Source organism: Scomber japonicus, chromosome 22, assembly GCF_027409825.1.
Source record: "Scomber japonicus isolate fScoJap1 chromosome 22, fScoJap1.pri, whole genome shotgun sequence".
In the NCBI taxonomy this organism is placed as follows: domain Eukaryota; kingdom Metazoa; phylum Chordata; class Actinopteri; order Scombriformes; family Scombridae; genus Scomber; species Scomber japonicus.
This window is the reverse complement of record NC_070599.1, coordinates 17,663,927-17,686,363: the sequence shown is the minus strand read 5'-3', so window position 1 is coordinate 17,686,363 and position 22,437 is coordinate 17,663,927. Positions and strand designations below refer to the sequence as shown.

General features: G+C 42.0%; 1 protein-coding gene and 9 non-coding genes across 10 annotated transcripts; 5 read left to right on the top strand and 5 right to left on the bottom strand.

Annotated features, from left to right (window-relative positions):
* The first annotated feature begins 2,417 nt into the window (after window positions 1–2,417).
* On the top strand, window positions 2,418–2,490 carry trnak-cuu (transfer RNA lysine (anticodon CUU)). Its single transcript has one exon. It is a non-coding gene; the product is annotated as a tRNA-Lys (tRNA).
* Window positions 2,491–3,001: 511 nt separating this feature from the next.
* trnan-guu (transfer RNA asparagine (anticodon GUU)) lies at window positions 3,002–3,075 on the bottom strand. The gene has a single exon. It is a non-coding gene; the product is annotated as a tRNA-Asn (tRNA).
* Window positions 3,076–3,386: 311 nt separating this feature from the next.
* trnak-cuu (transfer RNA lysine (anticodon CUU)) lies at window positions 3,387–3,459 on the top strand. The gene has a single exon. It is a non-coding gene; the product is annotated as a tRNA-Lys (tRNA).
* A 1,724-nt stretch (window positions 3,460–5,183) lies between these two features.
* trnak-cuu (transfer RNA lysine (anticodon CUU)) lies at window positions 5,184–5,256 on the bottom strand. The gene has a single exon. It is a non-coding gene; the product is annotated as a tRNA-Lys (tRNA).
* Window positions 5,257–6,227: 971 nt separating this feature from the next.
* On the bottom strand, window positions 6,228–6,301 carry trnan-guu (transfer RNA asparagine (anticodon GUU)). The gene has a single exon. It is a non-coding gene; the product is annotated as a tRNA-Asn (tRNA).
* Window positions 6,302–7,874: 1,573 nt separating this feature from the next.
* On the top strand, window positions 7,875–21,262 carry LOC128383498 (uncharacterized). The gene is made up of 6 exons (XM_053343111.1): window positions 7,875–7,922; window positions 9,172–9,237; window positions 18,259–18,480; window positions 18,642–19,117; window positions 19,244–19,571; window positions 20,693–21,262. Exons 1-6 carry the CDS (start codon window positions 7,875–7,877, stop codon window positions 21,140–21,142), a joined length of 1,590 nt encoding a protein of 529 aa, XP_053199086.1. The 3' UTR covers window positions 21,143–21,262.
* Window positions 10,366–10,439, bottom strand: trnan-guu (transfer RNA asparagine (anticodon GUU)). The gene has a single exon. It is a non-coding gene; the product is annotated as a tRNA-Asn (tRNA).
* Window positions 14,960–15,032, top strand: trnak-cuu (transfer RNA lysine (anticodon CUU)). Its single transcript has one exon. It is a non-coding gene; the product is annotated as a tRNA-Lys (tRNA).
* On the top strand, window positions 15,442–15,515 carry trnan-guu (transfer RNA asparagine (anticodon GUU)). The gene has a single exon. It is a non-coding gene; the product is annotated as a tRNA-Asn (tRNA).
* trnan-guu (transfer RNA asparagine (anticodon GUU)) lies at window positions 15,820–15,893 on the bottom strand. The gene has a single exon. It is a non-coding gene; the product is annotated as a tRNA-Asn (tRNA).
* Window positions 21,263–22,437: the final 1,175 nt, after the last annotated feature.

The following is a 22,437-nucleotide window of genomic DNA, read 5'->3' as shown; positions in this document are numbered from 1 at the left end:
GGTTTATCTCATATATTTTCCATCCTACTTGCATCAACTAGGGTAGACTAAACCTATCAGTCGTTTGATCTATAACATGTCAGAAAATGGTGAAAAATTCCCCAAAACCCAACATGCAACCTCAAATGTCTAGTTTTGTTCTGAAAAAACAGTCCAGAGTAAAAACATATTCAATTTGCTGTCAGGAAACACTGAAGAAACCAGAACGTTTGAGAAGCTTTTTTTCCTTTTTTTTTTAATGACTCAAATCGATTAAATCAATCATCGAAATAGCTGCAGACTAATCAATTAATCAACTAGTTGCTTCACCTCTACAGTGTAACGCTAGTCTTTATAAATAGCATTAGTGGAGACATCGACAGCAAATATTAATGCCTATAATTAGACGATTGGCTTTCAGTAACATGGTCAAAACTGGAACTCTCTAAAGGGCATGTAAATGAAAAATTGTCTATGAAATAAATGACACAGCACAAAAACAATACATAACACATTAAATGAGACACAAATTACATACACATGAACAGCAAAAGTGACTTTGGTAAGGTTACCTACACGTCCACAGTGCATGCAAGAGCAACACATACACTTAACACACATTTAGTGAAATATTAACAGGCTGTAGCAGCGTCTTATCCCACATGTTTAAGTAGATCCGGACAGGTGTTTGTTACCACCCCCTCAAAAAAGTTGCAGCATTAACACAAAACTACCCAACATGCATGTCTTTTCTGTTCTTTTCATTGCCTGTTAACGCTTACCTCGTTTGACGTACGATGATTAAACGTCGCGGAGTGAAGAGCTGTGAGTCTGTCTGTAGAAATGTTGATAGTACAGACTACAGAGAGTCGTTGCAGCTCAAAATACTAACCAGCTCAACCTCCACTCCCCTTTTTTTTCTTTCTCTCTTGGCTGCACTTTCTCTATCGGACCATTTCCGCATTTTGGTCACATGTTTCGCTCTCTAATGCTGCTCCTCTAGTGCTCATTGAAAATAGACGCTCCTGGACATCATTGTGGTCATTTGGCGCCATCTAGTGTCAATTTGTGCGAATGAGTCGGTAAACAGTCTACAGTCTATGAGTGGATTAGGGTAATCCCTAATTTTGCAATTGATTTGTTTACCACTTTTGCATATGAATCCATTACATTATATCAACACCTAATATCATTATGAAATCCCTGAGATGTTTCCTTGTTAAATCAGAAGACAGTTTTGAGATATTGTACTCAAAAGGAACATGGCACTTATATTAATGTTCCTTGTGTCAAATGGTTTCAGAATTACAAAGCAGCCTTATTTGGTCATTTAATTGTGTTGGCCTACATGTTTTTTGCTTTCTGCATATCTGATATAATCAATATATATAAATCAATATAATTTACAGAGTTTGCATATAGTAGTTAGCTTTAGAATAATTGAATAGAAAAATAAATAATTGCACTGCAGCCTTATTGTCCCATATTAGTCAATGCCTCACATAACCCTAATCTACCCTAACACATTTTTTGTCCACATGTAGTTAGTGTTATGTCATAAAATGTATAGAAAATGTCTATTACTCCCTTCAGACTTTTTTGTGACCTGGTCGATAGTACAGTACTCTGAAATTTTACCCATTTCCAATGAGAAAACGAGACGAATTTGCACATTTTCATCCACATGTTAATTGGGTATATTATTAGGTATGCTGTGTTTACATGAAGATTAGCATTTACCTAATTTATGATTACATGTGACGTATCATCACAATTGATTTATATACAGGTATCTCTATACAGGTGTACCGCCCCCCGCCCCTTCGAGGGCGACTCTGGGTAAAATACGTTATTCAGTATTTCTTAACAAAGGTGTGTCGCACTTTCGCTGCTCCGTTAAAAACATTAACTGGCTTAAAATGTGAGGTCGGTTGAATTGGGTTGTTTTGTTTTGTTGTTTTGGGGGTGCGGATGAAATGTGCACAGTGAGGCCGTCGAGACAAAGTTTGAGATTTCTGCAAGCCTGAGTCAAGACCATCGTCACGGTACCTACTTAATTAAAACGTATTTCCTACTATAACACTATAGAAATCAAATAATACTTGTTTATTGGGTAAAATGTGAACACAAATGTCAATTATATCCTTTTCACTAGATACTAGAAATTTTACCCTTTTTCATGTTCATTTGTTACAAGTAAATTGCGAAGAAGGTACGAACCCTAGACTCTTTTAAAGATAGACTCAAAAACGTTTCGTTTCTTATATACATACAAGCTGTTACGCATCACAACTGATGAAATGTACAGTGCATGTATTGTTATGACAATTAAACCAACATTTTTTTTTTAAAGGAATGAGATATAGAAAATAATAAAAATGTCTGACGCTGCAAAGTACACTTCGGTTATAAACCACGCTTTCAAGGATTTACACATAGCCCGGCTAGCTCAGTCGGTAGAGCATGAGACTCTTAATCTCAGGGTCGTGGGTTCGAGCCCCACGTTGGGCGCTATACTCTTTTTTCCACAGCTGTAAGGGTTTCTTGTCCTCCAGGGTTCCCTCATGTGGTAGGTTTAGGTACTATGGAAATAACAAAATGATATATTATTAGTATGTTTTCTAAATTACAGTAATAGTAATATTTGGTCTCTATGTAAGGTAATAGTTTACCATAGATTCAGTTATTACTATTTATAGCATTCAATCACTTTTCAAAATCATAATGACCAAAATCAATCAAAATGACCACAATACATTGTCAATTGCCAACTTATGAAATGCAATGCTCTTGTAAAGTACACGATACAGGGTTTGAACTGTGGCCCTTTGCTCTTTTAATGAAGTTATACCTCCTGATAAAATATATATATGCTGTAGATTAAATATATACGAGATACTAATGTTGTAGTTGATGTCCAGATGGTAAAAATTACATTTCAAACTAACTTCAAGCATCAAGAGATATTTAGTATGTACTCTGTCTTTACATTATTATGAAAAGAAAAAAAAACAAAACAAGTCGTCCCTGGGTGGGCTCGAACCACCAACCTTTCGGTTAACAGCCGAACGCGCTAACCGATTGCGCCACAGAGACCACATGGCCCAGTTGTTAAGGGTTATAAAAGCTTTATGTTACGATCTATGGTTTTTCAGTAGTTGTATTTCAATATGCCTTTCTCCGAAATTATAGCGAAACAAGGCTTCAACGGTCTTCTTTGAAAAAAGAAACTATGAAATGAAATATAACAGTGGAAGTCATTGCTAATTCCACAGAGTATTTCACAAGAATTGACAATGGCCTGCTCATACTTTAGCACACATACTAACACCACACACTACAGAAATACAGAAAAGGTGTTTAGGGGTTTGGTTTCTGTATCGTATTTTAGAGGAATTTTAACAGTAGCCCGGCTAGCTCAGTCGGTAGAGCATGAGACTCTTAATCTCAGGGTCGTGGGTTCGAGCCCCACGTTGGGCGCTACGCTTTTTTACACATTGCAATTCAGTGTTTTTTTTTCTTTGGTTTACCATGCTGATTTATAGGGCTTTTTTGCTCCCTGCTATGACAATGCTGATAATTAAACCATGAAATAGCATTTAAATCGTGAAGTTAATCCACGGTGGGAGGGACTAAGACACCAGGAGAAGTTGCAAGTGAGGGAAACGTGGATGCCATTTAAGGGACTTGTGATACACCCAGTGAGATGGTCGCCTCCATGTGATTTAATGTCACTGAGAGAAAGGCAAACTGGAGCACTAAGATAGTAGAAACTCCACAGTTGCAAAGTGACAGACCCTCTCTGCTTCTTTTTGTTTATGCTGTGGTTCTGTTTGCTTTATCAGACCATGACCCCCACTATGCACTGGTGTGGTTTGCACCTGAATGTGAAGCAGTGAGGATAAGAGTTGTTGAGGTCTAAAATGGAGGGTAAAATGGAGTGTTTTGGTTTCAGAAGTGAAGCACGTTTTGTATGGGATCAAACTAGGGCCATAAATATTTTGTACCTGTAGAAATTATTTGTGCCTGTGCAAGCATTTCTTCGACATACACTCAAATTTCCTACCTTCTACGTGCCACATTGAAGTTACAAGACACAAACCCAAAAAAAAAACAAAAAAACATCACATAACAAACAATTGAAAGCAGTGAACAAACACCAGATACACAGAGCACCTGCATAGCACAGCAAGAATTTCGTTGTACAATTGTACAATGATAATTAAGTTTTCTAAGTTACGCAGCTAAAATTAGCTAATGCTTGGTTGTACGTTAGCACGCTGCTAACGTTAGCTGCCATGTTAACGTGTAGTCAGACAGCTGTAGTAACAACTCTGCTGCTACTTTACAGCTAACATCACAATAACAGCAGATCTTAATAAACTAGACAGTGAGCTGAATGTCCAGACAGGTAACATTACTGTTTATGTGAAGCACAGCAGAGCTGATGTTACTCACCTGTCCGCATTCACTCTCCGGTCCGTCTGTCCCTCCGCCGGTTAGAAAACCACCAATGTGTCCGCAGGTCATTTCATTGTTTGTCCTTCTGACCTTCTCCTCTCTGGGTGTTTCTCCGTCACTCTCTCCTTCTCCACATTAATTGTCCATACCACATTCACCGTTTCTTATGGAAGAGGATTAAGGCCACTGTGGGAAAAAAATATTTCTACAGGTACACAACTTTTTACACAGGCACAAATTATTTCTACAGGTGCAAAACTTTTTTACACATGCAGAAATTATTTCTACAGGTACAAAATCTTTATGGCCCTAGTTTGATCCCATACAAAACAAGGTCAAAATTCGTACTTGTAACTTGAGTTTTGTAAACTTGTAACTTCAGGGTCGCACTTGAAGGTGGGAAATTTGTGTGTCCGTCGGATTTAGTTTTACACATGCACAAAATATTCCCACAGATACAAATATGTTTTACACATGCACAAACTATTTTTACAAATTCAAAATATTGTTACACATGCACAGTGTTTTTACACGGGCACAAAATATTTTTACAACTACAAAACTGTATTACACATTTGAACGTCATTGTACAAGTACAAAATCTTTTTGATCCTTATTTGATCCCATAGTTTTGTACTGAACAGTTATGACTGTTAATCAACAATAACACAGTGAGAAGAAAGCTTACAGCTCTGTTTTTGAAGAGACTAGGAAAGACGGTGTGTAATTTAACCAAAGAAGATCGCCCAACGTGGGGCTCGAACCCACGACCCTGAGATTAAGAGTCTCATGCTCTACCGACTGAGCTAGCCGGGCTGTAAATAGGCTCCGCCCCCACAGCAGACGCGTCTGAGGGCAGGACAATGTTACTTCAGCCCTGGGACCAGGTGAGGCTAAATTGCCCTCAGCCAATTATGATTTAACTGTCCTGAGGGCAGGAGAATATGGTTCCACTTGCTACTTGTTAGCCCTAGCATATGCCGCACTATAGCTTGCTACCTTCAGAAAGATATCTCAGCATTAGCATTTGAGTGAGAGGAAATAGCCTTCCACGCATGCACACAAACAATCACTTCTCTTATTAATTGAGTGCTTATATTTCACAGGGGGAAAGCGAGGAGCATGTGTGTGCAGAAACACAAACAATTAGCTTTAGGTGTTTTATTTGGACTTTGCCCTGTCGAAAATCCATAAGGGGTCTGATCGGTCCAGACTGTGTGTAGTTGCAGTTTTACAGTCAACCAGTAGGTGGCACTGTCAAAAAACCACAAGGGGTCTGAACCATAGACTGTATAAAAGAAACCATAATCTGAACCTTAGAGAAATTCAACTCCTGAAATTCAAATTACCCCGCCTCTATTCTGTTTTGATTGGTTGCCTGAACCAATCACAGTACTTTCTGCCCTCAGAACATCTTTCAGTAAGCAGAACTCCCATCTGCTGTGATTAAGCAACCGTGCATGCCTCCACGTTGTTTAAATGCCCATCCCCCACTGCTGCACGCATACAAAATCTGAAAGCTACAAGAGTGCCAGAACTTGTCGGTTAGCGCGTTCGGCTGTTAACCGAAAGGTTGGTGGTTCGAGCCCACCCAGGGACGAGAGTTTTTTCTCCTCAGAGGACCCACAGTATTTAACCTAGAGTGTATACTTTTTTTTGGTTAAACAAAAAACATGCGTCTATTTGGCTGGCTATTTTTACAGATATCTAAAGGGAAAACTAGCTTGCTTTGTGGCGCTGCTTAGGAGTCAGCTGTCGATTAATAGCCAAAAAAAAAAAAAACAAGTCGTCCCTGGGTGGGCTCGAACCACCAACCTTTCGGTTAACAGCCGAACGCGCTAACCGATTGCGCCACAGAGACCACATGACTCGACAGGCTATTATAGGGATTATAATTTTAGCGTTTGGTGTGATTACTATATCTGCATTAGATTCACTAAGTAAGATTACCGTATCAGACAGTATGGTTTGGTGTGATTTATGGTTTTGCATACAGTCTTCCATTTATATTTCTTTGCTCTTTGCTCTTTATCTGTGCCTGAAACAGAGCAAAGGGTCCATAGTACGAAATAAAATGTCATAACTCCCGACTGCTATTGTACAACTTGATACAGAATTTCATTTTATGTGGTAGTAAAAAGATATATATATATCTCATATATATATATATATATATATGAGACAAGAAAAGAATATATGTATTTTGCAATTAATGACAATAATAATGATGATGATAATTATAATGATAATAATTATAATAATAACAATAATAATAATAAAAATAAAGGTACATTTATTGATCCCACAGTTTGGGAAATTAACTATTACAGCAGCTCAAAAAGGTAGGGATTTGACAAAAAAAAAACAATTAAAAAACATGTATACAACAATAACATTTTAATCAAAATTTAAAACTAAAAAAGGACCTCAAAGTGCAAATCATTGTGCAGCATTGTACAGTCTGACTGCAGTTGGAATGAAGGAGGGTGGGAGGTGTTGTCCATGTCCATGATGGTGGACAGTTTGGCCAAAACCCTCCTCTCTCCCACCACCTCTATGGAGTCCAAGGGGCAGCCACAGACTGAGCTAGCTCTGTTGAGTCTGTTCTTGTCCCACTCAGAACATTCCCCTACCCAACACACCACTGCATATGAGACCACAGATGCCACCACAGAGTCGAAGAAGGTTCTCAGCAGTGGCTTGCACACACCAAAAGATGCAAGCCTCCTCAACAGGTGTAAACAACACTGACCCTTCTTGTAAATAGAGTCAATGTTATCTGACCAGTCCCGGTTATTGTTAAAGTGGACACCCAGGTACTTGTATGTCCTCACTCGCTTGATGTCAAGTCCCTGGATGTTCACCCGTGCAATGTTGGAGGGTTTTCGGTGGAAGTCAAGCACCATCTCCCTTGTCTTGCTGGCGTTTACTTGTAGGTGGTTCTTCTCACAGCAGTCGACAAAGTCCATGATGACCTTCCTGTACTCACTAACCCTAACCCTAACCCTCTGACACACATACTACAATGGCAGTGTCATCAGAGAATTTCTGGCGTATCTGAAGTTGGCTGTATACAGGGTGAAGAGGAAAGGTGAGAGTACTGTACTCTGAGGGGCCTCTGTGCTGCAGACCACCACGCCAGACACGCAGTCCTGCAACCTCACATACTGGGGTCTGTCTGTGAGGTAGTCAAGGGTCCATGCAACCATCAGGTCACTGACCCCCACTCTCTCCAGCTTCCTCCTGAGCAATGTAGGTTGAATTGTATTGAAAGCACTGGAGAAATCGAAAAAACTGATCTTCACAGTATTTCCTGTGTCCTCCAGGTGAGACAGGGATCGCTGCAGCAAGTAGATGACAGCATCATCCACCTCAATGCCAGGCTGGTATGCAAACTGCAGGGGATCCATGTAAGGGCTCACCAGGGGGTGGAGATGGTCCAAAACGGTCCTCTCAAGTCAGGTGGGAGGTTAAGGCCACAGGTCTGAAGTGGTTGATTTCATTGGGGCACGAGGTCATTTAGAAGACAAGAAATCTTCCAAATGACGGGAACCCTTTCCAGACTCAGGCTCAGGTTAAAGATGTATAATAATAATAATAATAGTAATAATAACAGCAATAACAACAATAACAATAACATTACTAATAAAAATAATAATAAATTGGGTTGATGACACATGCCATGTTACACAAAAAATAACATGCATAAATATAAGATTAAGATTTAGTTTTAATATACAGTGTAATGTATGTCAGTGGGCATGTACGGGGGTGAAAGGTGAGGACGATTCTAAGAGCCGGAGGCCCTAAAACAACACTAGAACATTAGTACATTTTTTATTAACTTATAATCATTCATAGAAATTAATAGAACATTTTATTTAAAACATACTCACTTAACTGACGCTTTATCCGTTTGGTTTCTGGCAACAACAAAAAAAGACCATCCCAAGCCTCAGTATTGTATTGCCCAACACCCCCCCTCGAGTCACATGAAGTGGTTCAGTCCTGTCTCTAAACCAGGCGCGGTATTTGCTGCTAGCAGTGAGTTGCACTCGCACTGTAGCGCTGTACGGGACTATTGTCTGGGTAGCTTCATAAAAAATTAAAGTAATGTCCTAAAAACGAAAACAAAGATAAGAGGAAGAAATGAAACTGTGACATATGTCACCAAATGTTTCATAAAAAAGGTGGGTCTAATCCATGAGTGGTGAAAATTAACCTGTCAGCTAAATTTAGTCCACAGTGAAATAGGCTAAGGTGACTTTTGCTCCAAACATTAGTTACTGCTAATATCATAGACAATTCTGAGTGTTTGCATTTCACCCTTCTTCTATTTGACATTTAATCAATGTAGGTCAAAGTCAAGGTGTTTTTATTTATACCCATAGGTAGATTTATTCTGCAGTAGTAGGAGAGGACGTCTCATTACACGTAGACATTAAAATGGCAGGACACAGATAACAATTTAAAACAGCACAAACAGACATGGGCAAGTACTTACAAGGTTCACTGAGTAGAGTGCAAAGCAGAATAAAAAGACCATTAAAATGTCAATATAAAAACCTGTTAAGAACATGATGCAAGGGACCAAGAGTAATATGATGATTAGGTAGACTTATATATAAAAAGGTTTTTTTTAAATTTCACTAAGACTTATTTAAAAGAGAAACAGGTAAATGTTTACCAAGCCGTTCATACTAAATCAATTTTCCCTGCTCCCTGTGCCAGGACCAACAGATGCATCATGCTGCCCCCATAATAGTGAACCAGCCATACTGCAAACTGGAGAAAAAGGTGAGCAGGATTGTGTTGAATCACATGACATTAACACAAGGGAGTCTGTGGGAATGTATTATTATCATTATTATGAAAATAAGAAGAATTATTGAATCCTTCTCAATGATAAGAATTGGTCGTATAATTAGTTGGTATGTATACTTTTTTTTTTTTTTTTTTTAAATCTACTGCTGATTTCTTTTTGTTCGTTATATCATTCTTCCATTTAAGAATTGTGACATTAAGATTACAATTTACAACAGAGTAAATATTGTACAGTTAGTATTGGACCACAATAGAGTTGCAAGCTTGCACAGGTAGAGGTGTGGTTACAGCAGTTGCACAGTTTGGCATGACTTATGTGTGTGGCGGGGCTCAATGTGGTATGTTTTCATTGGGCCTAAAATCTGGTTTGTGAGGCACGTTGCAGACTGGAAAAAAATGTTTTTGTTGCGTGATGTCTTGATAGACCTTTGGTTTGTCTATTGTTGTGTTTAAAGACTTAAATCATACAACAATTTCTAATGCACATGGAGTGGATTTTACAACTCTAAACTTATCACAATGCAACTGTTTACTAGTGGGATCATTGCCGCTTTTCCATTATACAGTTCCAGCACTACTCGACTCGACTCGGCTCAACTCAACTTGTTTTTTTGTGTGATTCCACTTGGGTTAGTAGTAGTACCTGGTACTTTTTTAGTACCTGCTCTGCTGAGGTACCAAGCGAGTCAAGACGATACTAAATGTGATGTCAACAGACGGCCGGCCACTGATTGGTCAGAGAGTCACTGGAAGTCATGAGCCGTCCCACACAAGAATTAATCCCGACATTTTTAAATACCGGCAACAGCGGTAATTTTCTTGCATTGTGTGTCAAAAGCCACATACAGCAGCAAGTGCACCACTGCCGTGTTATGACGACCCCACCCACATTGAGTACGTACTTTTTTGTAATGGTAAAGGTTATTCCTGGTACTGTACCAAGGCGAGTAGAGTCAAGCAGAGCTAGAACTGTATAGTGGAAAAGCGCCAAGTCTGTGACTGAGAAACCACATGCAAGTCCTAACCTGGAACATGGATTGACACCAGATAGTGAATACCTGCTCACATGATCTTACCTGTTTATTTAAGGACAAAAGTCCACGTCCCTGGGTGGGCTTGAACCACCAACCTTTCGGTTAACAGCCGAACGCGCTAACCGATTGCGCCACAGAGACTGCTGTGGCCTCTCTCTGAGGGTTATGGCAGAAATTTTAATCATGGCATATTACATGAAGCATTCATATAAATTGATTTGTACACTACACGGTCATACTGAAGCTCCAGCTTTCTCTAACCCTTCACACCTAAGATAGTGTTGTCAGGTTATTAAAGGTAGGGTTGGTAATCCTGTTCAGAAACACTTTTTGTTATACTGGGAGAAATGGTCCTTCTATTATGAAAGGTATTAATACATTATGGCTTTAGAAAAAGGAACGGAAAAATCAGAGCTCTGTAGCGGCCACAGGACTGATAAAACCCCGACCAATCCGAGCCGTTCGGTGCGAACAGAAAAAACCAATCAGGTGGCTTCATGTCTAGTTTTGCTTCCGCATACAGTCTACGCCCCGCCCCCCTCTCTCCCTGCCTACTGCGCGCGTGCACAGTCTTCACCTGTTGCTGTTGCCAGAAAAACCAGCACACCCTCTCCCCACTCTGCAGAACTACCGAATACGGATATAATATTTATGTAAGAGCAATGGCTGAGAAAGTACAACTTGCACGTCTACTTGTAACGGCTCGTCCAGAGAAAAGGGGAAGAAAGAGAAGCCTGAGGAGGAAAGGACTGCTAATAAAAAGGCTATGGATAAAGCAAGAGGTCAAACAAGAATCAACATCGGAGTAGCATTTGAGCGGTGGAGACAACTGAGGGATCTGAAGGGCCTGAACAGTGATGCCGAGGTTGCTCTCTGTCTGTTGGACAGGTAATGATTTGTTTTGCTTCGGGGAGGATTTGTTATATATATGTAAGTTATGCTAACGTAGCTACTTTTGTAGCTTGTATTAGCGTAATGCTAATATTAGCTTTGCTGTGTGTTTAAAACGGGTCGGTGACGCCAGTATTGAATAGATTATACTAGTATATTAATTTGAAAGATATTACTCTACCCTAGTCTTCAGTGTCTGCATTATTATTGTGATAAAAAGACCTACGTATATTGGCTTTTACACGTTACAACTGTGGTGATGTAGCTCATTTATGTTTTCATAGCCATGAGAAGGACCGATCAACCTCGACGCCGTCTAAACACGGATTGATGAGACCTACTCTCCCTCCAGTTCAACTATTGTTTCTGAGTCTCTGTCCGACCGGTGAGTTCAACTTGCTACTGCTATGAATATGTCTTTGGAATATAAATATCTGTCTTTCATATCTAGCCTTTTCTGTTTTATGTGCCTCAAAGTGCCATTTGAGGTACTTCAGAAAACAGCATTATTGTACATACAATATGTGTTATCAGTGATATCTGCTATATCATTATACAGACATTGAGTAAATGTTAGTGATTAGATATTTTGAGAAATATGATGGCCTGAGGATAAAACCTGTCCTTCACCTTAGGAGGTCCAGCACTTCACACTGAGTTGTTAACATCAACAACAACAACCATCAACACTAAAATAAAACACAGCTACCATAAGTTGTACCTCTAACTGTGTGTGGTGTTGGTGGAGTAATTGATCATGCTACAAGCTTGTCTATGGACTATACTCTGGTAGATGCTATGCAGAGAGGATAGAAACAAACTGAGGATCTTCTCAACAGTTTATATCAATCTTTATGCTCCTTTGGTCCAACTGCCAAACCCAAGACTTCTATTTCTACATATAAAAAGTTCTGTGTTTTGTCCTCTATGAATGAAGGGTAAATGTATGTTGACAGTATTTTCTAATTTTGTAATCTTCACAGAGATGATGACGTGATGAGATGATGTTAATTCTTCAACTGGTTTGAGCAGACATCTGTCCCTCCCCCAGCCCAGCCATTACTGCAGCTACCCCCACTAAGCTCAAAAGCATACAGCTTTTGCAGACCCAACTCAGCAGAGGCCTAGGTGAGTTTTCTTACAATATTGTAGTTTGATGAAGAAGTTCTAATATAATTATGTGCAAAACAAATGGGAAATAAAGCTCTAAGTATTCTTATTCTTTGATTATCTCAAAAATGTATTCATTATTGTCAGATGTGTAATTGTGATATTCTTCCTAAAGGTAAATCACTGCCAAAGGAATAGATCACCACCGCTGACAAATACTCCCTACACACAGCCTGACCTGTCTGCCTTACCTGGAAACACCTTTTCCAATGTGTAGATACACTCATGTTGAAAATGTACAGATTATCTATGTAACAATAAAAAGGGTTATACCAATTTTGTTGTAATTATTCTGTAATCACTTATTTTTAATGTGGTGGTGAGAAAATATATTGCTTCTGTTGCAGAAATAGTCAAATGAAAGGCATTCATCATTTTCAAATTTTTATTAAAAACTGACAAAATATAAATAAAAGACCAAATTTAAAATGTAAAATGTATACTTCCAGGTGAGGGTTAGGGTTAGGAAGCAGGTTGTTGCCCACAGCACTTTTTTTCTAGATCTGTGGGCATCTCACGGCACCTCCTGCACACACACCATGTAGGTAGAGGTGGAGCTGGAGGGCCTGGTGGAGGAGCATCTGCAGGACATCAAACATGAGGCTTGGGTCTCTTGATCTGAAGCAACTGATGAGATTCTTCCAATCTCAGTCGTTCAATTCTAGCCTGTAAAAAATAGTTCATCAAGAAGATTAGACTCTCACCATCTTGTCCTTTATTATTACTAATATTGTAATTTCATTTATTATATTTTTGGTATGTTGCCGGACCAGAGTTGAAAGTTTCATGTGTTTATATTATAGTATTATATTCTTTAACAGTTTATGAATGACAATAAACTCAGAAGTGTTGTGTTTACAGTAAATGGCAGGTCATTGTTTACAGTTCTTGATAATGTTGAGATCAGGAAAAAAGAGGCTATTTTAGAAAGGCTACCTGCTCATCTGCAATTCTTTGAGCTTGCAGATTCTCCACTCGTTGAATATCCTCATCTTGTAAAAGCTCTCCGGTCGCAGTCCGGCTTGCTCCACGTCCTTGACCTCAAGTTCCTCGGCCTCTGCCCCTTGCACCCCCTCTAGCACGGCCTCCTCTGGCTCTAGCACGACCGCGTCCCCTTGGAGCTGAAGACGTGCTCGGTTCAGGACTGTAGCTCGGGTCTGAGCCAGTGCTCTCATCGTGTAACCTCTAACAATGAAACAACAAACATAGCGTTAGCCTAGTAGCATAAGTGTCTAAGTTTTATAGTAAAATTGAGATATTGGCCCAAATTGACTTTCCTAACACTTCTGCATCACCCTGCATAATTGTCAATAAAAACATAGCAGATATGCTACGTGACTAATAAAAACATAAAATACACGTTTGTCAGTGAAAAACACGTAACAATTATTACAATGTAATTTAGCTGATGGGTCTGAACCATAGATCTGAATCCAGCCGTATCCTTAGGGAGATTCAGCAGATTCAGACCCGGGTCCCGGATCTGAATCTGCACAGACTGATGTGCTATAAAACAAACAAAAAACATAATAATATATTTTACTTACAGGTAAATGAGACATGAGACTGTTTGGTTGTTGTCCAAACTACTTGGAAATGGCTAGCTCGTAGCTCTCCTCTCCTCCCTGCAGCAGTGTGCGCGTTCCAGTTTGTGGGGGCGTGGCTTGGACGGACTCACTGACGGGAGGGGGAGCAGCGGGGTTGAACTTAGAGGAGGCAGGAGGAGGTGCTATTTTCAAATCTTGCTAGCTCTCTTGCTAGCTTTCCAACATTACCAACCCTACCTTTAACAGGAAAGTGTCTGCGTCCCTGGGTGGGCTTCAACCACCAACCTTTTGGTTAACAGCCGAACGCGCTAACCGATTGTGCCACAGAGACTCCATTGGCTTCCAAATAAGAGGGTGTGCGTTTGGTTTTCATTCCCCACTCACATACATCACTGTTCCCTTACCTATGGTCACAGTCCAGTGGCACAGAAGACTATGTCCTCTTGTAGGACATAGAGTAGTAGTAGTAGTAGTAGTAGGACATAGTAGTTCTCAATGAAGATGGAGCAAGGCTGGGGGTCCTAACAGAGGATAGAGGAGGAGAAGGGCTGGGAGTCCTCCTAGCCAGTAAACTGGGCATCAGTGAGGCAGATGGTGACCCACTCAACTGTGTTTTGGTGAACTGAAGGGAGACCGTTCATTTAATGATTCAACACATACGAAATGATTACAACATATTGATTACTGCAAAATATTCACCATTGACAAACTTGGAGGGGGCTACAGCAGTTGCACCAGAGACTAATTAACTCTCTTTAGTAGCAACCTACTTACAAGGCCAAGTGGCAGTATAACATTTACTAAGTATATTACCTGAATTCATGACATACAATCTTATTGTTAATCCTAGCTTGAAAGAGTATGAAGTAGCTAGGGAGGTAGGTAGTGCTAGCCAAAGTTATAAGTATACTTGGTGTAAGAATGACTTGGGTTAAAGATTTATCATCAACTCTGCAGTTGTACATGCATCAACATGTCCATCCATCCAATCCATGAAAGAGAGTCATAGTTTAATAATTTTTAGATCCTATTTTTTAAAGTTTTTACACAGTAGCCCGGCTAGCTCAGTCGGTAGAGCATGAGACTCTTAATCTCAGGGTCGTGGGTTCGAGCCCCACGTTGGGCGCTACACTTTTTGCATAGGGTGGAGTGTCAGACAATGCCGATATATCATCGTTTTTGTGTGAGGTAAATGGGTGGAGCAGTGTGGTTTCAGAAGCAATACAGGCTTTGTATAGGACCGTTATGATGAAGACAGCTAATCAACAATAACACACCGAGAAGAATCAAAGCCACAGCTCTTTTTCTGAGCAGACTAGGAAGATACCATGTGATTTAATTAAAGGCTCAAAACCACAACCCTGAGATAAGGGGTCTCATGCTTTATACAAAGCTGGCTGGGACGTGCATTGCCTATCCCCCCACAGCGGGATCCAACACTGAAACAAGCCTGCATGCTTCTCCCCTGCATTTAGCCCATCCCCCACTGTTGCACACATTCGAAGGATCTGAACAACTCTGATTGCAGCGACCTTGTCTCTGTGGCGCAATCGGTTAGCGCGTTCGGCTGTTAACCGAAAGGTTGGTGGTTCGAGCCCACCCAGGGACGAGATGTTTTCCGTAATTAAACTATTTTATTGAAATCTAAAAGAGGGAAACTTGTTTTGTGGTGCTGCCAATATCAGTGCAGGTTGTCTGAGTTGACATGTTGGTCCACGTTGCTGTAGGAACATAACAGGCTTGGGTGAGAAACAGTTCAAAGTGCAGGGACAACATGTTTGACCGTAGTCTTTGACCTATATTATATAGCGTTTCCTGTTGTGTTACCCCTCCCCCTTTTCCTCTATTATTCACTCAGTGAGTGCTATATCTCTGTGTCAGCTATCAGGGTTTGGGTTGAGGTAAAAACAAGTCGTCCCTGGGTGGGCTCGAACCACCAACCTTTCGGTTAACAGCCGAACGCGCTAACCGATTGCGCCACAGAGACCACATGATCTGGGGGATGAACTGTTGGGCTTATAACATTAATGATTGGTATAATGATTATATCAGTATTAGAATTGTAATCAGTGTGTTTACATGCACTGTATTAGATCTGACTGTGGTTTGGAGTAATTTATGGTTTTGCATGCAGTTTTCTGTCTTTCTCTCCTCCTCTTTATATGTGTCTGTGTTTGCCTGAGGGTTGTGCTGAGCTCCTCCACTGCATGCAAACACAGAGCAGAGAGCAAAGAGTCCACAGTGAGAGAGAATGAAACCATGTGAAAAACAGGGACCTGTCAAAAGTTTGTATACACCTTCCCATCCATTTCAATAAGAGAGTGTGTCTTTTGACTGCGACTGTACATCTTAACAAGGAATTGCATTGTAAGTATGTGATAGTAAAAGAGACGTGGTTTTAATCACAATCGGAGCAGGGTATATTGCCAAATAAGTCTGCACATACAAGGAATTATTAGACTTTGTGTTGTGGTGCATAACACAAAATTAGATAATCCTAAATAATATATCATCATGTGTAAAATATATTGTAAGTGAGAGGAGTTGTTACATCTTTAAATTTTAAATTAAGAGAATATTATGAAATATACAAAATGTTGACCGGAAATGTGCAGATGTTCATAATGTAAACAGTATATGCAGTGTATTGTACACTGCATATACTAATACATATAATAATAATAATACATGTTTTGATTTGGATTTGGTCAGCTGAGAACTGTTGGTCGAGTTTCTCAGAGTACAATTGATTAGCCTCTTTCAGTGCCTTACTAAACCTGTATTTTGCCTTTAAATGTTTTCCTCCCAAATGCCTGTTCCTTTTTAACCTTAACAGTCTTAACTTAGGTGTGAACCAGGGTATGTCATTGTTGTAACTCATCCTGGTGCATGATGGTTTACAGCTGTCCCCACAGAAAATAATGTAGGATGCCACAGATACACTAAGACACTTAAGACAGGCTTGGAGAGTTTTAATTTCTGCCTGTGTGAGGGGATGACCATAATATGTTGAGAGTGACCCAGTGCAGCATGAGGCAAAACGTAGTAGGCACTAGGGATGGCTCAATACAACTTTTTCATGTCCGATACCGCAACTTGGAATATCTGCCAATAATCAGGTAATGGCCTCAAACAGATTTTGTGTCTGGCTTATTTGACTTGCCTTTTGAATGTAGGCTACAAGCTTTAGTTGTGATTAACCAGCTTCATTTAGATATTAAATCATAAATTCTTCAGAAGAGTATTTCTTCTGCCATGCTTCAAGTAGTAAACATGGACAGTGATACCCTGGATAACGTTTTAGCCAGGGCATTTTGTCACTAAAAAGCTGCTGATTGTGGACCACAGTTTCTGGTTCGATGTCATCCCTTCTAATTTGGTATATTCAGTAATACTGTATGGACTCTGTCCTTGTGAAGAAAATAGCTCATGGCTGCAGTAACAGTTTTAGCCATCAGCCAGGAAGAGGTCAGCTGGAAGAAGCATTAGCTGCTAATGCTAGTATTACTCAACTTGCCCCTTGCGATAACTTTTCTGACAGCATTGACATCACCTTCAAAAATTAACAGCAATATGTGTGGATCTCCTGATATATTTTATGATACTAAAGTGTGTTTTGAAGAATTGTAAACTGGAAAGAGCAGGTGGCTTCAGATCCACACCACAACCACTTTCCATGTGGTGGTAATTGTCTTGTGGTGCAATCAGTTAATCGGACTAAAATATTAGTAGCAGTATTTCTTGTTGGAAAAATGACTAGTGTATTCAACTGTTGACCAATATGGCTGTAGTGTTCAGATCCAAACCACATCCACTTTTTCAAAGCGTCTCTATGACGCAATCGATTATTGCGTTTGGCTATAGGCTGAAAGGTTGGGGAGACACGCCACCCAGAGACATACATTCAATGTTCTCTTGTAAGAAGAAAGAAACGTTTGGCTACACTATGTGGGAATGAGTGAAATTGACATTTGCTCTACTTCTTCTGTATTTAATTATCAGCGCTTTGCATTATTGGCTGAAACGTTGACGTTAAAATTACGTAGCATGTATTGAAAGGTCTTTTCCTTTATTATGCCATGGTTAGAATGCCTTCCATATTTCCTTTATACACAAAATGGTACTACATGTGGGCGGGGATTAAAGATCGAGGCCACACCCCCTCCAATAAAGGCTCACGGAGTCTCTGTCGTTATGATTAATCTGGCATCTCATGTCTGCTGCAATGCTGTAGCTGTTATGTTTCATAACACAATGCTGTTGCTGTTGAATATCATATTAAATAACTTACTTTCATTCATAGTGGTTTTGTATTTGTTACATCATACAATTAATATTGTTTGTCTTTTCAGTTCACTAAATCACGCTTTGGTGGATCTATCTCACCAAAGCCTAATTTAGTGGCTAGGAGGAGCCCGAGCCCCTCTGCCACCCCTGCGAGGACTCCCAGCCCCTCTGCCTCCCCTGCGAGGACTCCCAGTCCCTCTCCATCCTCTGTGAGGACCCCCAGCCAGACTCCATCCTCTGTGAGGACCCCGAGCCCTGCTATGTCCACCAGCATGGCAGAAGTCTGTGTAAGTACAGCAGCGTCTGTTCACTGGCCTGGCTGTTGTGTAGGTTATGCTTAGTGTAGCCTTTATTTATGCCATACATTAATAACGTGTTGTGTAGGTTATGCTTAGTGTAGCCTTTATTTATGCCATACATTACTACATTATTGTTGTCTTCTAAACAGGATGCACCTGGAGGAGTTCAGCTGGCCACTGCGGGGGCTGCAGCTTCGGTGTGGTTGCCAGCGGAGATGTATAAAAACATCCCCGTCCAAGACCAGAGGTGGATTTCGAATGCCATCTTCCACTCTGGCAGACTGCGGCAAGACCTTAAGTTGTGGTACGAGCCCCCTGCCCCAGCCCTCATCTACCACCAGACGCCGACTCCAGACCGCTTCTTCACCCACAGGCTGATGGTGTGGATGCCCTACCACCTGTGGAAGGTGAGGGTAACCTGCCCTGAGTGTGGGAAGCAGCTGACGGGGTACGGTGTCCACAAGAGGGCTCGGAAGGTTCTGGACATCGACAGGTATTACCTGATGGTGACAGAGACGCTCAGGTGCACTGTGTGTTCTCTGAACTACCTGTCGACCTCCCAGACTGTCCGGAAACAGCTGGACCTGCCGCACCAGAAGGTGTTCCGGCTGATCCTGACCCGCAAGTGAGTAAATGGAATTCCGCTGTCACATTCAACTGTTGCTTCGCCGGCTGCGTATGATAGCCTTTGCATGACTGTAATGACCCTCCCATTAATGCGTAACTAATTGCAGCTACATGTCCATTTCAGGTACGCCTGTGACATCCGTGTCATCCGCCTGCTGCGGGACCGGACTCTCGGGAACAGTCCAGCACGTCTGGTGAAGCAGTTGAAGGAGAACCATGGGGAGGAATGGCTGAACAGGTTGGCACATTATCTTGGGGAGTGTGCTGGCTTTGTTGGCCGGCCAAGCCTCTTCCCAGTGGTGTGCCAGGATCCACCAGAGCCCATTGCTGTGCCCACCAGTCGATGGCTGCTCTCGGTCTACGGCAGGGACATCCTCTCTCGCCTAGACCATATTAAGGCCAGCATAACATCGACCTTTGGCTCCATCTTAAAGATGGCCTCAACCAAACAGGTAATAATAATACATGCAGGCCACGCAGGATTTCCAGCGTACCAACGTGTTTGGGGAAAAAAAAAAAATCAGCTGTTTAAAAAAATATTCAAAATAAATGGTGCATGTTTCAGAAAAATTAATGCCTGGTTGTTCATGCCCTGTTTAATCAATGGTTAGGCTACAAATCAATTCCTAGTTACTTTTGAGTATTATAATTGTTATGAATTCTTCAAATCAAAGGACATTTATGTATGCATGCTTTTATTTTGAAGTAGGTGGTTTTATTATGAAGGCAGTTATGCAGTTCCTCTTCTTTTCCTCACGTTCTCCACTCGACATGTTTACAGCGGTGCAACAGTCACTGACGATGTAAATTGTGTTCATAGGGAAGTGAAATGAGAGTGTACATGTTACTTTCCTCTTCTGATTGTGTTGTTAGCTGCTGGTGTATATTTACACTCTTTGAAAGTCCGTTTTTACTTGTTAGCATGATCGCGATTTAGCATCATTTAAGCTAACTCTTGTTGTGTGTATGACTGCTAACTTTCATATTACACCAGTTTACATGTATATGCTGCATGATTCAGGGTTAAAGCAGCACTTATGAATATTAGATGATTGATACTGATATAAATGTATTTTTATTTACTGTGAAGTGTTATTCACTGTATTTAATTTACAGCAGTATACAATGATAAATCAGTCCTTTTATTTCTTGTTATAATTTCAGAAACTGCTCTGTACCCAGAATACATGGTTGTACCTGTACAGTTCTACAGTAAACAATAGGCTATAAGGGCAAATTCTACTGATGTCAGTGCAGTGGTCAATTAGGCAAACATCAGCATCAGAGGTCGCATTCCTCAACAATAATGACTGACCTTTGCTGGTATGGCTGTAGTATCCGTAGTCTCAGTATGCTATACAAGCAATACGGATCCCGCTTGACAATTACGCTAATCAGGGCATATGCCGTGGCTTAGGCTTGGGCTCCTCCCAGGGAAAAAAGTTCAGGCTCAGGATTTTTTTTTACTATCACCCCTGTACATGTGTACAGTGTAGTTAATCTATATACACTTGCTGCTGTAGATGGTTAAAATTTTACAGATTTTTTTAACATCGCTATTGTGAAATTCCAGATCACAAAGAAGCTGGCTGGCCATGCCAAGGGGACTGGGCTCTGGGTCACCTCCATTGGGAACGAGGTTGGCCAGATCGTGACCAGTGTGGTGACAGTGCAGGAGGGGCCAGGACTGGACAGGATGGTGGCAGGAGTGATGGAGCGGTACCGCCTTGCAGCTATCGCACCCCCACTGCTGCTGTATGTGGACTCTGGCTGCTGCATCAGTGAGGGCTCCAGCAAGCTGCAGAACAGGTTTGGGGAGTGGCCAGACCTCCACATACGGCTGGACATCTGGCACTTCATGCGGAGGCTGGCTGTTGGCTGTACCACCGACGCCCATCCCCTCTACCCCACCTTCATGGGCTGCCTCTCTGCCTGCATTTTCGAGTGGGATGCAGGGGACCTCTCTCTGTTGCGTCAGGCAAAGAGAGCAGCTCAGGCAGGAAGGTGTGCCAGCCATTACTGATCCTGCGGTGGACGCCAGGATCAGTAAGAAGGAGCTGAGCCAGTACTGCCGCAGGAGGACGCGCGGCGAGGAGGCCACCGTCAGGCTCATTGAGCGGCTGCTGCAGCAACTGGGCGGAGACAACGGGAGAGACCTGATGGGGGTGCCACTGCTGGACCAGGTGCGCATGGAGCACATCTGGCGTGTGCAGCAACGCCACGTCAAGTGCATCCAGGACCTGCCTGGTGTGCAGCTCTACACAGAGACCGGCACCACAAGGAAGGGAGGTGTGGTCCTGACCAGGTACCGCTGCGCCAGGGGGTCCACATCCCTGGAGTCGTTCCACTGCCACCTGAACAGGTTCATTCCAGGTTGGTGTCTCCCTTATGTATAAGCAGTCACTATGCTCTTTTATGAAAGCACTCATTAGATTGGAAAGCTAGAGCTTTTTAATTGATTATTAACATTTCATTGTTTTCTCAGGAACCAGCGCAAACGCGCTGAATTTCCAGCTCTACCTCCTGGAAGGCCTGAACAGGTGGAACCAGGACCGAGGGACGGCGGCGGTGACCAGCAGGCCATCCTCTCTGCTCACCTACTCCGGGGATGTGACCCAGAGCGTCAACACCAACAGCATTACGGTGTTTGGCCGGGCATATGTGCCAAACTTCAGGCCACCCTCCGAATACACCGGTATGCTAATGTAATGATATCTGTCTACCTAGTGTATATACTTGACATCATACATAGCATTAATGTTTACTAATTATGTGTGCATGCTTGTTTATCTGTTCTTTTTCATAGGAGAGCTGCTTGGTGTTGACTACCTCTTGAGTCAGACTGGGCAGCCCCTGAAGGTCAGCCCTGACGCAGAGGAGACGGAGGACATGCTGGAGGACGTGGAGGGGGGTGAGGAAGAGGACGAGGGCATTGAGGAGGACCATACACCTGACCTCATGGTGTCAGGTCTCCTTGATGACCCAATCCGGCCTGCTACCTCCTCCCTGGCTGCTCCCTTCTCCCTGGCTGCTGCCTCCTCCCAGCCTGCTGCCTCCTCCCTGGCTGCTGCCATCCAGCCTGCTACCTCCTCCCTGGCTGCTGCCTCCTCCCAGCCTGCTACCTCCTCCATGGCTGCTGCCTCCTCCCTGGCTGCTCCCATCCAGCCTGCTACCTCCTCCCTGGCTGCTCCCTTCTCCCTGGCTGCTGCCTCCTCCCTGGCTGCTGCCATCCAGCCTGCTACCTCCTCCCTGGCTGCTGCCTCCTCCCTGGCTACTCCCATCCAGCCTGCTACCTCCTCCCTGGCTGCTCCCTTCTCC